This window comes from Dipodomys ordii, unplaced genomic scaffold (genome assembly GCF_000151885.1).
Source record: "Dipodomys ordii isolate 6190 unplaced genomic scaffold, Dord_2.0 Scaffold2, whole genome shotgun sequence".
Classification (NCBI taxonomy): domain Eukaryota; kingdom Metazoa; phylum Chordata; class Mammalia; order Rodentia; family Heteromyidae; genus Dipodomys; species Dipodomys ordii.
The window spans coordinates 35,183,182-35,196,634 of NW_012267218.1; the positions used below are offsets into that span (position 1 = coordinate 35,183,182).

At 43.6% G+C, this 13,453-nt stretch overlaps 1 protein-coding gene across 1 annotated transcript; it reads left to right on the forward strand.

Moving 5' to 3' along the window:
• Nucleotides 1-301: 301 nt before the first annotated feature.
• L3hypdh (L-3-hydroxyproline dehydratase (trans-)) lies at nt 302-11,140 on the forward strand. Its single transcript, XM_013017878.1, has 5 exons — nt 302-868; nt 4,714-4,883; nt 5,774-5,896; nt 5,987-6,124; nt 10,147-11,140. The coding sequence occupies exons 1-5, from the start codon at nt 361-363 to the stop codon at nt 10,270-10,272; spliced, it is 1,065 nt and encodes a 354-aa protein (XP_012873332.1). The 5' UTR covers nt 302-360; the 3' UTR covers nt 10,273-11,140.
• Nucleotides 11,141-13,453: the final 2,313 nt, after the last annotated feature.

The window sequence follows — 13,453 nt, forward strand, 5'->3', positions numbered from 1 at the left end:
CCCCGCCGCTCGGTCTAGACTCTGAAGCTCCGCCCCACTGCCTGGTCTCGGCCTGGAGACCCCGCTCAGAGGCCCCGCCCCCGCTCGTTGTCTCAGCTTGGAGGCCACACCCCCGCTCGTCGTCACGGATTGGAGGCCCGGCCCCCGCTAGTTGTCTAGGCTTGGAGGTCCCGCCCCCTCCGTCGTTGCGGCTTGGAAGCCCCGCCCCCCTCGTCATCACGGCTTGGAGGCCCCGCCCCCGCTCATCACGGCTTGGAGGTCCCGCCTCCGAGCTGCCACGCTCTCACCCGCCTCCAGTGGGTTTCGGCGCTGATCCGGGTCTTGGAGCGAGCACCATCACAGAGTCACTGTCCGCCGAGAATGGAGAGCGTGCTGGCAGTGCCCCGGCTGCCCCCACACGACCCGGGGACGCCCGCGCTGTCCGTGGTGGACATGCACACGGGCGGCGAGCCCCTGCGCGTGGTGCTGGCCGGGTGTCCGGAGCTGGTCGGGCCCACGCTGCTGGCCAAGCGGCGCTACATGCGGCAGCACCTCGACTTCGTGAGGCGCAGGCTTATGTTGGAGCCCCGGGGCCACCGGGACATGTACGGGGCGGTCCTGGTGCGCAGCGAGCTGCCCGACGCGCACCTGGGCGTCTTATTCCTGCACAACGAGGGCTACAGCTCCATGTGCGGCCACGCGGTGCTGGCTCTGGGCCGCCTGGCTCTGGACTTCGGGCTGCTGCCCGCGCCCCCCGCCGGAGCGCGCGAGGCCCGCGTCAACATCCACTGTCCCTGCGGGCTGGTGACCGCCTTCGTGGCCTGCGAGGATGGCCGCAGCTGCGGCCCAGTGCGCTTCCACAGCGTCCCGGCCTTCGTGCTGGCCTCAGGTAACCCGAGGACCCTACAAGACCCCAGGGCAGGGGGGCGCCACCCGGGACTCGGCAAGCCTAGCTAACCTCGGTGCTGGTGCCAATTCCACCCTTCCAACCCATCTCGCATGCGCTTACTAACGATTGACAGGGTAATTTCGAATCACTGCAAGCTTGTGTGAGCCGCTTACCTCTGCAGATTGGGTGCCTGCAATTCGATGATCTTCCACTTCTATCCAACCGCTTGAGGAAAGCCTTGGACGATTAAGAATTGCGCGTGCCCCTTACTCAGCGCCTCATGCTGCCCTGTCAGGCATTCCTGGAGATGACACAGTGACATAAAGCAAGGTACACTACTAAGGTAAAGTTAAGCACCAAGGACAGCCAGCGTACCAAATTTCCAAGCAGACTCAGAATATGCTTGGTAAACTCCTAACAAGTTTCTAAACATGCCTTTTCCTTTTCCTTTCCACTGGATGTGGTGACTTCAGATTCGTCTGGCTTGGATTCCAGATGGCATTTGTCAGACTTAGATTAACCAACCCAGGCAGCTTAAACACACATTGATGAAGAATACTGGTGAGGGAGTTAATGCTTTCTCCTTTAGGAGAGATTGGTGTTACATCCAGATTGGCACTTGAATGAATTTGTGTTGAAGATTGCATCTGGAAATCCTCAATAGTTTGCCTAGCAGGTGGCTTCCCCTGAGGCAGCCCCAGTAGGTGATGGAGGCACTTGATTTTGTTGGAATTGATCATGGGTGGTTTCGTAGCCCTGCGTGGCTAAGGGCAAGGACAGCCAGTACCCTGGAGGAACATAGTTCCTGAGAGCATTTCTGTGTGATAGCACACACAGTATGTGTTGGGCGCGGCCACTCTGAGTATTAAGAAAGTGCACTGTTGTATTCTCTACTTTAAAAAAAATGTTATGCCTAGACAATGCTATTCCGGTTTACTGCTCTGCCCACTCCCATCCTGGTGACCCTGGCAATTAAGTTTCTAGATCAGAGTATGAAAAGTGAGAATGACAGCAGGATCCACCTTGAGAGTGCAGAGTTCTCCACCCAACCTGCTAACGTGCAAACTCCTTTGTTGCATTCATCCAGTCTAAGTGTCTAGAACTGCAGGTAGGCAATGGATATTTGTTGAGGAATGAAATTTGGAAAACATGCTGACTGGCAAATGTAGATATCTGGTCCTCTTGACAACACTATTGCTGTTGAAGATGAAACTAATATTAACTAATATGAAACTAATGTTAACTTTTGTTTATGACAGGCACATCCCACATATCACATGGATTCTCTAAACAACTCTTCTAGGGAAATAGCAGTTCCATTTTACATTGAAGCCACATGTCAGAATCAGGATCTGAACCCAGGCTTATCAGAATGCCTCTCTCTCTCATCCTTCAGATTTTTTTCTTTTAGCTTAAGGAGATATATGTCAATTTTCTGGAAAACAACTAAAGTACTACAACTTATTCATGCATATGGTATATTCAAAAACTAGCATTTTTTTTGGTTGGTTGTGGGACTTGAACTCCGGGCTTGGGCTCTGTCCCTGCACTCTTCAGCTTGAGCCACAGTGCCACTTCTGGTTTTCTAGTGGTTTATTGGAGATAAGAGTCTCACGGACTTTCCTGCCCAGGCTGGCTTTGAACTGTGATCCTCAGATCTCAGCCTTCTGATAGCTAGGATTACAGGTGTGAGCCACTGACACTGGGTTCAACTAGTTATTTCTTGTTCAACTAACTCCAAGAAAATAAAACTTTTATTCACTCTTGTGCTTTTTACATGTTCCAGCATAATCAGCATATAAAAGTTGCTCAATAAATCTCATGTGAAGTAAGTCAAATTAAAATTCCAGCAGTAAGCTTATACTAGAATAAAAGGGAAAGCCTTAGAATTTGGATTGAGTTCTATGGACATACAAGTTTCATACTTCAATGGAAAGAGTTTGGGCTTTGAATTACCTGATCCTGAGTTTGACTCCAAGCTCTGCCACTTGTTTGGTGGATAACTGAAAATAATTAACTACTTCTGAGGGCTGTAGTCATTAATGAGCCTATATATATAATATACCTAAAATATAGGCTGTAGTCACATCTGAAAAAAGTATCTTAATTTTCAATGTAAGTAATTTTGTGTGGGCTGAAATAAGGGGGCATCTGTTCCATTCTAAAGAGAGGGAAACAGAAACTCATGGAGGTACAATATCCAGAATTCAAGCCCACCCCAAGAAAGTGTCCAATATTTTAGAAAGAATGGGTTAGGGAAATGATTGTCAGCTCAGTGATTCCTTCGGTAGAGCCAGCTGCCCTACTCCTCTGGCCAGGATTGGCAGCCAATTCTCTGTTTAAATAGCACTGAGTCAGAGGAGACAAATGGACAGAGCCACAACCAGTCGCCTATTTCCTCTGATGATGCCATTTGGCCTTGGGTTCCCATGTTCCAGCAGTCCTGTGCTTCTGTCATTTCTTCTTTCCCTTCATTCAACCTGCTTTTCATTTTGCGTAGCATCAAAACAGACACTGTTGATTCAGTGTTGTAAGGTCTCATGCATGTGTGACTGCTTTGATTGTAAACCTGGTCTACTTTGACACAAAGTAGAAGAAGCTTCTGTAGACGACTCTGTAACCCATGGCATATTGCTATTGTTTTATGACACAGTGTGAAAACTCATACACCAAAATGACTTTCTCAAATGGAGGCCTCACTCTGCCCTGCTGGGTGACTTAGTTCATTTTTCCATGTCTGTCCCCTTATACGAGCAAATGTTTCTGAAATGTGTCCATGCTTTGGAGAGAAAGGCCCTTTAGCCTCATCTTGTTCTCTGGCTAGGCTACTTCAAGTGGCCCTGCCCTCTCTCCCTTTTTCCCCCCTCCTGGCTGGCTGGCTCTGCACAGCATTTCACCCTCCTGTGGTGCTGTGTGTGCCCCCAGGACCTTTGGCCTCCTCACTTCAAAGTCCAAAGGGAATGTGATGACTGGTAGAAACTGGTAGAACTATTTATTCCTTCAGTATGCTCCTTTACTAACAAAATGTGTTTCCCTTGAGAACTTAGGTTTCCTTATTAACTTAAGAAATTCCTGCCTCTTCTCTTGCCATCTGCTTCACCTCCCCTCCCCCTGAAGTAGTGACCACTTGACCACCTTGAAATGGGAAAGAGGAAGAGAAGAAAACATTAGAAGGGGTAAAACCAGATGTAATGTCCCCAAATATTACCCAACCCTCTTGCTTTGGAAACATGGATAAAGGATTTCAAACAACCCACCTTTGGGTGAAACTTCAGGTATGTTGACAACTTAAGAGTGCTTAAAACTCTGAACAAAATGATATACTGTGCAGATCAGCTATTCCACAATGGCTCCATTTGCCTGGAGGAAAGTTTAAGATGAAAACATGTAAACTAAATGTTTGCACATAATTTATATAGAAAAATCTTTTCTTAAAGTTTGACACGATAGCTGAAGATAACCGATTTGTGAAAAGGATTAACATCCTCAGTGTTTAAAACCAACTTTAGTATATTTTCCTCCATGTGCTCACAGATGTCCAATGTTTTCCCTCTCTTAGCCTCTATGATGTTTCCTACAAAATTAACACATGGTAGAGGAATATACGGCATTCAGATGTCTTATACTTTATGCAAATACTATCCAGTTAAAATAGAAAGAGGCCTCTAGCTATCATTTGCCTGTTTACTCAATTTGAAAATAGACATCTGCCTATGTCTTTTTTATGATAAGAAAGGTTCAATGACTCCTTTTGTTTCTAGAAACAGACCTATTAAAATGCTGTGGTTTTTTTTTTTTTTGCTCAAATACTAAAACCCAAATTTGTTTTCAAACACCTTTTTCAGATCTCACGGTGGATGTTCCTGGACATGGAAAGTTGGTAGTAGACATTGCATATGGTGGAGCGTTTTATGCATTTGTCAGCGCAGAAAAGTTAGGACTTGATGTGTGTTCTGCAAAGACAAGGGACCTTGTGGATGCAGCTAGCGCGGTGACAGGTGCAGTGAAATCTCAGGTCAGTCCCACCTCTGTTCACATGACAAGTACCTTATTATGTGCTGTGGAGAAAGAGAAAGGATCATATCTAGGAAGCCAACTAAATACCTCCACATTTAGGTTTCCAGTAATAGGAATGGGATACTGGTTAAAGTCAGGCTCTAGAGGAAGTGGGAATGTCCAGCCTGCAAAATTGTTTGGCATATACATATATCCGCAGTTCCTGACTATCTGTATATATTGATAAATGTCTGGCCTCATATGATGTTATAAATACCCAATGTTCTTTGGAAGAAAAAAATTGATGTTCCTAGACTATTATCTTTGTCTTAAATGTTTTAAATGCCAGGTAAGTGAAAGTGGAAGGTGCTAAATTTAAGACTATAGGAAAATGAGGGTAATCTTGATTATACTATCGGACATTGCAGAAATCCAGAAAAAGCTAAACAACTGGACCCCCCAAGAAGACCTAGAAGCCTTACATCTTTGGGCCTGAGTGTGCTTTACCATTGAGGGGTATGGCCCCTGTGCCAGAGCCTGCTTCTGTGTGTGTTTGTCTGCTGCTTTTCATGGAACCCAATGACTTCATTCTCTACTATCATCTTTTTTCCATCCTGCTGCTTTTTTTTTTCCTAATAACTTCTAAATCTTGTTAACTTTTGCTTACAGTCCTTGCTTCTATTGCTGGCTTTCACTTCACCTCTATTTGTTACTTTCCTAAGAATTGTAACTTCCAATAAAGCTACTGTCACCTATAGTGACATAATATCTAGTACTCAGTGTCTTATCTCCAAAAGAATTTCAAATACAGTACAGATTGAAAAGCTATGTCTAAGAGTACCTGACTACATGAGTTATAGAGATGCATTTGAATCATACTGATTTTGTGTGTGATGACTTTGTTTGCAGTTTAAAATTAGCCATCCTGAGAGTGAAGACCTGGCTTTTCTGTATGGAACTATATTAACAGATGGGAAAGATGCTTACAGTGAGGACCCCACCACCAACATCTGTGTGTTTGCAGATGAACAGGTATTAACACTGCAGTTGTTAGGGACACACACTAGGTACCATGGAACTCAACCACACTGAACATTCCTATCTTTGCTGGTTCTGAAACAGGTTGACAGAAGCCCTACCGGCTCAGGAGTGACAGCGCGAATTGCTTTACAATACCATAAAGGTCTTCTGGGATTGAACCAGACCAGAGGCTTCAAGAGCAGTGCAACTGGCTCTGTGTTCACAGGAAAGGCTGTTAGGGTGAGTGTTACCTTTGCTTATTTGCAAATGAGACTGAACAGTTAATGTTGGATACATTTCTTCCCTCAATTCTTGGATGAGAGTTTTTTGTTTGTTTTTTTAACAATAGTAGGGTTGGAAGTAAGGGCCTTCCACTTGTGAGGGAAGCACTGTACCACTTGAGCCATCCCTCTAGTCCTTCTTGCTTTTGCTTTTGTCACAGTTACTTGTACTTGTTGCTTGAGCCACTCTGGCTATATCTCTCATATATCTGGGATCACATGCATGTACTACTATGTCCTGTTTTTAGCTGACATGGGATTTTACTTTTTTCTGCTGGGCTGGGTTCAAATCAAAATCCTCCTAATCTTCACCTCCTAGGTAGCTGGAATTATAATCAGAAAAACTCTGTGTGTGTGTGTGTGTGTGTGTGTGTGTGTGTGTTATTGTGGTTTGAACTCTGGTTAATGGCATTTGTCAAAGTCACATACTCTACCACTGGAGCCATACTCTGCACATGTTTGCTTTTCAGAAAAAGTCTTGCATGTTTTGCTGGTGCCAGTCTGGACTGTGATTCTACTTATACCTCCCACATAGCCAGGATTGTTTAGCACACCACCACACCCAGTTTTGTTTTGTTTTTAATGGATAAGATCCTTCTGCCCTTTTTCCTGGGCCTGCCTCAAACCATAGTCCTCCTGATTTCTCTCTCTCTCTGCAGTTGCTGAACAGCTAGCCACCACAGCAACCTTGGAAGAAAAATGTGTGTGTGTGTGTGTGTGTGTGTGTGTGTTGGGGTTTGAACTCAGGGCCTGAGTTTTTTTGCTCAAGGCTAGTGCTCTACCACTTGAACCACAGCTCCACTTTCAGCTTTTTGGCGGTTCACTGGAGATAAGTCTCATATATACCACTGGGCGCCAGTGGCTCATGTCTGTAAATCCTAGCTACTTATGAGGCTGAGATCTGAGGATCACAGTTCAAAGCCAGCCTGGGCAGGGAAGTCTGTGAGACTCTCTATCTCCAATAAACAACTAGAAAACTGGACGTGGTGCTGTGGCTCAAGCCATAAAGCGCTCGCCTTGAGCTGAAGAGTGCAGTGACAGCACCCAAGCCCAGAGTTCAAGCCCACGACGACCAAAAAAAAAGAGTCTCATATACTTTGCTGCCCAGGCTGGCTTTGAACCATGATCCTCAGATCTCGGCCCCTTGAGTAACTAGGATTACAAGTGTGATCTACTAATCACCAGGCTAGGTAGAAAAAAAAATTAGAGCAGACCTGTAAAAACTATTCGAATTTGATAATATTTCTTGGGATCCCTGGGGATCCCAAGTCAAAACTATGTTCATAATAATATTACGAGGTGTTTGCTCTTCACTCTCATTCTCTCAAGAGTGTTCAATGGAGTTCTCCAGAGGCTACATGCTGGCAACATCCCAGCCAATTGAAGGCAGAAGTAGCTTGGAAAACCTAGCTATCTTCTGTTAGGAAAGAGATTTGCATATGTGTAAAACAATGCCACTTTTGTTATTACTTTTTTGGAAATACTTATTTTCACAAAAATTTAGTTTTTATATATTAACATGTAGAGGCTTTTCAGATGAAGCAATGAATAAACATCTTTATTCCTAGTACAGTAAATATTGATAGATACAACTATATACATAAAAACCCTTTGGAGGTCCCCAAATCCAAAGGTAGAGAGTGGACCTGAGACCAGAAGATTTAAGAACCACATAAACAAGAATATGGTTACTTTTTGTCTTATGTTTTATTCTGTAGTAATATTTCATTTTATAGAATAAGAAGTAAAGGTGCCAGGCGCTGGTGGCTCAAGCCTGTAATCCTAGCTACTCAGGTTGCTGAGACATGAGGATCATGGTTCAAAGCCAGCCTGGGCAGGAAATTCTGTGAGACTCTTATCTCCAATAAACCACTTGAAAACCGGAAGGTGGTTCTGTGGCTCAAACGGCAGAGTGCTCACCTTGAGCTGCGCCCAAGTCCAGAGTTCAAGCCCCATGACCGACAAAAAAAAAAAAAAAAAAGATATAAAGGTGTAAAAAGTTGAAGAAAATTATAACTTTTGTAATGAAATAAAAATTTATATATATCAACAGAGCTAATTATTGTATCTGTTTATAGTAGATAAATGAAATCTACAGAATGAATCTACATTGAACAAATAAATCGCACTAAGAACCCTTTAACATAGCAGTCTATCCAAATGTAGCTTTTTAAAAGTTTTTTAAGAAAATATATTGGATTTCCTTTTCTTTCTTTTCACTTTCTTTTCCTTTCCTTTTCTGTTTTTAATGCCTATCCCAAGGCTAGAACTCCCCTCATACTCTCGCTTAGCTTTTTGTTATGGCTGGTGCTTTACCACTTGAGCCATGCCCCTATGTAGCATTTTGCTGGTTAGTTTAAGATTGAGTCTCATGGACTTTTCTGCTCTGGACAGCTTACAACCACAATCCTCTAAAATAGCTAAGATTACAGGAGTGTGTCACTAGCACTCAGCTTGAATTTTCTTTACATTAGATCTTTCTGTATCACAAAGCAATCATGCAATTTTCTAAACCATTTATGTTGTAAACAGGAATTTAGAACACTATGTCCTCAGAATCTGACATTTAAGATAAAGATAAGCCAGGTATTGATGGTACTTGTCTAGGAGGTACTTGCACTCAAGAGGCTGAGGTAGAAACATCACAAGTTTGACTGCAGTCTGAGCTACATAGTTTCAGGTCAGCCTGAGTACATAGTGAGACTCTGTCTCAAACCAACCAACAAAATAGTAATAATGTATGTATTTGTTAGGTAATTTACTGTGTCAATTTCTAAACCAAGAACTTCATACAAACATCTCATTTAAACATTACTAGAATACCAAATCAGTACTGTTCTCATCCTCTTTCAGAGATGATAAATGAAGAACGTTAGAAAGGTTGGGTAATTTACCAGAATCTACTCAGTGAGCAGCAAAGCAAGACTATGCATGTGGTTCCCTCACCAGACCTTTTCCTTTTAAGAACTGCTTTTATATTGTCACCAGACAAAACAAAAGCTCCTGAGGCTTGATATTATAACAGTTTTATAAAAAGTAAAATTACTCTACCCTAATTTAATATTTGACATTTTATCCTTATATGCAGTCATTCTTAAAAATTACAAAATAAAACATCCTGCAGGTAAAATGTCCAAGCATGGTATTAATCATGCTTACCAACATCTTCACTTGCACACACACCTGCTGTCTGTATGGCCTTTTCTGGGCTCTCTGACCATGTCTTTTCAGTCTCTTTCCCTGTCCTAGTTTTTGTTTCTGGCCTTCCAACTACATGTCTCCAGCCTTTCATCTTCAGCTTCCTTCTCATCTCATCTACAGTTGGATGTCACTGGGCATTTTCATCATTTTCTAGGCTTATTCTTATCTACTGCCTACTCACATACCTTCATCATTACAGTGCCTATCCTGTACCAATTGCTGAATCTACATGTTTTCTATAGTCATCTCTAAATTCTGTCCACAAAGCATCACAAACTCTAACCCATGAAAAAATCCTCCCTTCTTCTCTCCCAATCTCCCTTCTTCTTTCCCTTCCTCCTTCATCTTGATTAATGCCATCGCTAGTATCACGGCCAAGCTAGAAACTATGGTCATGTTTAACTGATTCCTAATTCCTTACTTTCCACACTGTCCTGGGTCAACAGGCCAGTTAGTTACACCTCCTAATTCTTTATATTAGTTCTCCTCCATCATTACCAAAAACTACCTAGTGACTCTGGATTCAATCAGTGAGTCAAGGCTACCTCTTAAGTTTCTAGGCTTCTAGTCTCTTTCTTCTCTAATTTGTCCCCCCATTTTCCAACCTAATTTAGCTTAAACTCACTTGACCATGTCACTGTCCTTTAAAATCTCTCATTGCCCATGGGACTAATGCTTGGGCTTTTCTTAGCATGATAAGAATCAAGAGTACAACTTTAGACCAGGTAAAATGTGGACGCAACATTTTGAGAGTGTGCTCATTCCATGTTGCTTTCTCAGGAAGCAAAGTGTGGTGACTTTAAAGCTGTGGTAGTGGAAGTGTCGGGACGAGCCCATTACACGGGGGCTGCGAGCATGACGGTGGAGGAGGATGATCCACTGAAGGACGGCTTTCTTCTCAAGTGACCTCTTCCATGATTGTGTGGGCTTTCCTTCTAAAGGTCCTTATCTATAAGTAACATTGTCTCTTAATGGTGTAAAAACCAATGTCTGATATGCATGTAAGCTAATTTCCATTCTGTCTAAATTCCACACTGTGGCTAAATAAAAAGTCATTATAACTCCAATTTTCCAATTTATTTGGTATGTTTAGTATACAAACTGCTAAAAATTCAGGAACTTTTCCTAGTTATTAACCTATCAGATAAAATGAAAACCTATATTACTTTAAAAACATGACTCTATGGTAATGACTACAGTATGTTATCTTAAAGGCGCTTTGAATAATACCTGTAATTATAGGACTTACAACGATGAAATCCACAAGCTTATCATTCTGCTGTCTAACTTGGAGCAAAAATGTTCTCAGTAAGCTGCATGGTAGTCAGATGGAGTACTGGAAGGTTCTCAATACTTGGCATACCTAGGCTTGGAAGGATGAGCCGGGGTGTTGACATCTTTGAACAGGCACACTGTATTTTAGCGGTTTGTAGGATGGCCTCTGAGTTACAAAGCCCAGCTTCTATATTCATTGGAACCTATGTGCTATAAATAGATACAAAGACCAAATGCTAATCAAATTTTTGCTATCACTTTAAGGCTTTAAAAAAAATCATGCTGGGAATTGAACCCAGGGCCTCATTCCCATTAAACATACAGTCTCTCATGAATGTGCCTCTAGTTTCTTTAAAGCTTTTATAAAAAGACTTGCATACTATATTATTGAAAAACAATAAGACAGTAGAAATCAATCCATGAGCCCAGTGCTGGTGACTTATTTTGGTATCTCCAAAAATCACCAGCAAAAAGCAAGGAAGGAGGCATGGCTCAAGTAGTAGAGGGCCAGCCTAGCAAGCTTTAAGCCCTAAATTCAAACTACAGTACTTCCAAAAAAAACAAAAACCAAAAGAAACTAATCAGTGAATCATTACCAAGAAGTGAATCTCATACTCTATCACCATAAACTAAGTACATTCAAAACATAAAATGTTCACTAGTGCCTTCTTACTAATTGATACTTCCACATAAACATGTAAAAAATAGTATTTGATCATTGTCAATTATAAGTGAAAACATTAAAATACTCTCTTTTATTATGTGAATTCAGTAGACTCTTTTGTTAGATAAGCTACAGTATACAAAATAACAGTATGCAAAAGAATCCTTAACTGGATATATACACATATATCCATACGTCATATGTGTGTGTGTCATTTTTTTCAAGGGCCTAGACCTCAAGTCCATATTATCTGACAATATATGAAATATATATATATATATATATATATATATATACACATACATAGAGAGAGAGAGAGAGAAAGTGTTTGCTGGTCCTGGGGCTTGAACTCAGGGCCTAGGCACAGTCCCTGCGGGTTTTATTGTCCAAGGCTAGTGCTTTACCACTTGAGCCCTAGCTCCATTTTTTGCTTTTTGGTTGTTACTTGGAGGTAGGAGTCTCTGAGATTTTCCTACCCAGACAGGCTTCAAACTATGATCCTCAGATCTCAGCCTCTTGAGTAGCTAGAATTACAGGCATAAGCCACTGGCACCTGGCTTGGTCATATACATTTTTAACAGCACATATCACCCTGTTACACATTTATGTTCGCCTAATACTGTAAGCCTCTTGGGACCAGGATTCATTATTTCATTTCCTAAAACTAAACATAATATTAGAAGCTTATATTCTATTTTTTTGTCTTGAGTGACTCTTATCTGGGGATTTTTCCCTGAAGGGGAATTTGGCAATTTCTGAGACATTTTTAGTTGCCACAATTGAAAGAGGTGCTCCTGAGTTGGGTAGAAGAGGACAGCTCCCGCACAATTATCTGTTCTCAAAAGTCAACAGTCTTGAGACGGAAAAAGCTTAAAGGTACTTAAAGGTACCTTAAAGGTACTTCCCTTTCACTTCACTGAAGCAAGCATTCAAAGGACTAATCGAAAACAGCAGTGGGCCAGAAGTGTGCTAGTCATTCTTTAAAATGGTGTTTCTCACACTTGTGTGTCAGCATCTCCTGGAGGGCTTCCCACAGCATCCACCAAAAGGCTGGGTACCTCCCCCAGAAGGTCACATTCAGTCAATCAGGGTCGGGCCTGAGAATTTGCATTTGTGGAAATTCCTAGTCATGCTGATGCTGCTGGCCCACTGTCCACTTTCCCTAGGCAGCCACATCTGTCCTGCTCCTGTGTCTCCATGCTGGGTATCTGGTGCTGTGCCTGTGATGGTTTGGCTGGCAGCACCTTAGACAACACATGCCACGATCCTGAGATCAGATGGAAGACTGCAGCAGGATAGGCTAGGAATCAGCGTCCTCAAAACCCCTGTTTCAGAATAGACTTAGAGGCCCACTCCCAGGAACGCCGGGAGTCAGCCAGAGAGGCCATATTTTCACAGGGTCTCTCAAATTGTGGTTCTCGGACCAGCATTTATCATCACCACCTATGCGCATTCTTGGACAGTAACCCTGATCTACATCATCTGAAATGGAGACTGAGGCCCTCTGTGCTTTGCTTTTGCACAAGCTGGACAGAGACTGGTTATAATCAGTCTCCCTCTCAAGTTTAGGATCTCACAGTGTGAATTTTCACTTCGGGGTCTAGATTCCTTTCCTACCAGCATACGCCAAAATCACCCATGGGAAGTAAGCAAAGCCTCCTCTCTGAGGCCATCCTCTAGGCCATGGGTGCCCAACAGGAAAGTAAGACTGCACCATTGTGCCTGCGCATTTGTATGCTGGTGGTGTCATTCTTTCCAGCTGGGCTTAAGAAGGTGGACTTGGCGGCTGGCACTCCGATGCCCAGATCGATCCCTGGCCAAGAAACTTTGGGGCGGGCGGTGGGAGCAGGTGTGTGTGGGGAGGGGTGTCATGGGCTGGCTTTTCTGGGGTACAGGGCTGGCGTCCCGCCCCGCGTTCCCTGCGTAAACACGCGGTTCCCTCGGCAACGCCTGGAACCCACGTCAAAGGATCGGCCGGGTCCCGGGCGACCTCCACCCCTCGGGGGGCCCCGGCGGAGCCTGACTCCCCGCCAGGGGCGCCCCACCCCGAGCCACGTCCCTGGCCCAGCCGCCGCCTCTCCTCCCGAGTGCGGGATGAACAGACCCGCGGCCGCCGCCGCGGGGCCCCATGGAGGAGCAGCCGGCTCG